The sequence below is a fragment of the Eurypyga helias genome, unplaced genomic scaffold (assembly GCF_000690775.1).
Source record: "Eurypyga helias isolate BGI_N326 unplaced genomic scaffold, ASM69077v1 scaffold29617, whole genome shotgun sequence".
NCBI lineage: Eukaryota > Metazoa > Chordata > Aves > Eurypygiformes > Eurypygidae > Eurypyga > Eurypyga helias.
In genome coordinates this window covers 9,699-12,585 of record NW_010261681.1, presented here as the reverse complement: position 1 = coordinate 12,585, position 2,887 = coordinate 9,699, and the positions used below count along the sequence as shown (strand labels likewise).

General features: G+C 63.2%; 1 protein-coding gene across 1 annotated transcript in view; it reads right to left on the bottom strand.

The window, feature by feature from the left end:
• Nucleotides 1–2,887, bottom strand: part of LOC104512472 (ATP-binding cassette sub-family A member 2-like) — a gene marked incomplete at both ends in the record, with an annotated part of 19,843 nt that overhangs the window by 7,850 nt on the left and 9,106 nt on the right. The window contains 4 exon segments of the mRNA XM_010155458.1: nucleotides 9–91; nucleotides 635–960; nucleotides 1,367–1,469; nucleotides 1,611–1,829. Coding sequence (XP_010153760.1) covers nucleotides 9–91; nucleotides 635–960; nucleotides 1,367–1,469; nucleotides 1,611–1,829 — 731 coding nt within the window.

The following is a 2,887-nucleotide window of genomic DNA, read 5'->3' as shown; positions in this document are numbered from 1 at the left end:
GGCAAGGAAAAGCCAGTTCGTTGCATGGAGCACGTGCACCTGACGGGCTCGTGGACGATGCGGGGCAGGGCGGGTGCCGAGGTCACAGTCTCTGAGGAGCAGAGGGCAGCTCACAGCTGGGCTCCTGCCTGCCCCAGCTGCCCGGGACAGTGGGGGGTGGTGGCAGGGGGCTCAGCCGAGGGGGCCCAGCCAGGCAGAGAGGGAGCACTCCGCCCCACTGGTGTAGCTCCCGCTGAGCCGAAGCCTGCTCTTTGAGAAGGCTTTTGTGTCCCGGTGACTGGGAGGGACCAAGAAGCGGACATGGGGAAGATCGCGGGGGAACAGAAACGGTTCAGGGAGGGGACACGAAGTGTGGCTGGAGAAGGTGATGGCTGGGGACAGCAGCCCACCGAGGGTGGCCACAGGGCCAGATGCTGTCGCCATCCCAGGGAGCTCCACTGGCACTGAATGGGGAGCAGTGCTCCGGGGCCAGCACCGGCCCTGATTCAGCCTGGTGATGCTCTGCTGTGGCCAGGCCAAACCGATAGGCACTGCCACAGGTCCCCGGGGCTGCTGCTGTGGGGAGGTGTGTCATCTCCCCGCTGGAGATGAACCCCAGGCCTGGAGAGACTCAGGCACCAAGCGCAGGTGATACCTTTGATGGTGGAGAAGGTTGTGGAGTTCCAGGAACGAAGCAGGTCCTCATCCACCGAGACAGGGTAGTCAGAAGGAGCCGGGGATGGGGGTGGCGGCACAAAGTTGGACAGCGGCAGGCCCTGGGTGAAGGAGTCGATGCACATGGCGTCGAAGTACTTGGCTGCTAGCATCTTGGACTCATTACTGTTGAGGTTGAGGGTCTGCATGGGCTGGTCCAGCGTGTTGTTGAAGGCTGTCTTGAGCACGCAGGTGGCCCCCACGCCAGAGGGCAGGTGGAAGGTGTTCACCAGCTGCTGGGGGCTGGCGTCGGGAGACAGCCTGAGGCTGGGGGAGAGGAGTGGGTGAGGAGGAGCGAGGGGCAGGAGACACAGGCCTCACCACCTTGGCCGCCTTCTGCTGGGACATCCCTGAGGCTTTGGCATATATCGTGGCTGAACGGCCATGGCTGAACCCCACGCACTGTCCATGCCTGCCGTGAGCTGAGCTGCCGACCGCAGCCAGCAGCAGGGCTGGCACCTCTCCCAGAGACACCCTGGGGAGGACGGAGGCTGCTTTCTGCGAGGGGACATGGCACTGGCCAGGCTCTGCTCCAAGCCAGAGCCAGTGCTGGTGCCAGCCCCACTGCAGGCTGCCCTCCCTGCTCTCCCCCTTGCAGTCCTGGGGATGGAGACAGTGATGGGAAAGGGGATGGGGCAGGGGACACTGGACACCAGTGAGCAGCGACTCTCACCGGTATTCACGCCGCTCCTCGTTGGCATAAGGAATGAAGTTGCCTTTAGGCTGGGTGTAGTTGTGGTACTGTGATGGCGAGAGAATGAGGGGTGGCAGGTCACCTGCGGGGACAAGGACAGGAACCGCTCGCACCCACAAGCCTTGTCCTCATCCTCGCCCAGGCAGCATCCCCACCGACCACTGTGGCAGGCAGAAGGGACCACCAGCTGCACCCAGAATGCGGGTGGGTGGCTGGCACACACCTATTTCGGGCACCGAGAGTGCCACTGTCATGGCCACGCAGACGAAGAAGGCAGGCAGGAGGATCTGTGAGAAGAGGGCCTTGGTGTTGCGCTTGGCGCAGTGGAAGCGTTTGACAATCAGCCCGTGGAACTGGCGCAGCTTCAGCCACGAGCCTTCCAGCTTGAAGCTCCCCTGCCCAGCCAGGTCATCGTCCTCTGCCTCCACCTCCACCTCTTGCTCTGGGAGGGGAGAAGGACATCAGCCCTGTAGCACGGGCAGTCCCGCACCCACCCTGGCCCCCAGGGAGCCGAGATGGGCACCGAGCTGTGCACCGAGCCAGGCACAGCTGCCCCAAGGGACAGGGTGGTACCCAACCATGACGGCCATCAAGCCAAGTCATCACCGTGGCGTGAAGCAAGGCAGCTTGCTGGTGGGTTCCTCTTGGCCCAGAATGGGAAATTTAGACAGCAGTTTAAAAAAAAAACCAATCTAAACTGGTGCTTTTTGGCAGAAAGCCCCCATTCTCCCATCAGCTCTCCCAGCTGGTGAGGAGTCATCACAGTCAGAAAGGAGGAATGGAACATGGGTGGGGGGACCCAGTGAGGCAGTGGGCACAGGGCTGGGGCCCAGGTAGCTTTGCCATGACACTGCCTCCTGCAACTCAAATCACAACACTCGGAGCAGCCTCGGCCGGAGAGGCAGGGTGGCACATCCCTGAATTAATCATGACAAGAGCTGCTGGGATGACCCAGAAAAGGATTTATGATTGAAACAGCAGCCTCAGGGCACCTGCCTGCAGCCTGCATCCTCCAGCCCTCCCAGCATTCGGGCAGGGAGAACCCCAGGCCCGGGCCAGGGTATGAAGGGTGAAGCCACCAACTGGAAGACAACTCTGTGCTCAAGGGCCAAGGGGGGACAACCCGACCAGACGCCAGCGCCAGAGCAAGCGCGTTAGTGGGGCGAGTCTGCAAGGTGGCACTGGCGGGAGCTGAGGGAGGCAAAGAGCAGAGCTGATGCCGGCTGTGCCCGTGCCCGCTGGCCCCGTGACTCAGCATGGGACCCCCCCCGGTGCACATGCTACCCACTTGGAGGTGCAAACGCCCATCCCCAGCCCTCCCACCCAGGCTGCGGTTCTCTGGGCACGGCGTCTGGGCAGATGCATCACCAGACCCACCGTGGGGTCTCACCCCAGCAGGCACAGCCCCTCACCCCTGGCACACCCGCATGCCCTGGCCAGGGACAGCTCTGCCCTGCCCAGGTGCAGGGACAGGCAGTGCCACTGTCCTGGCCACCCTCC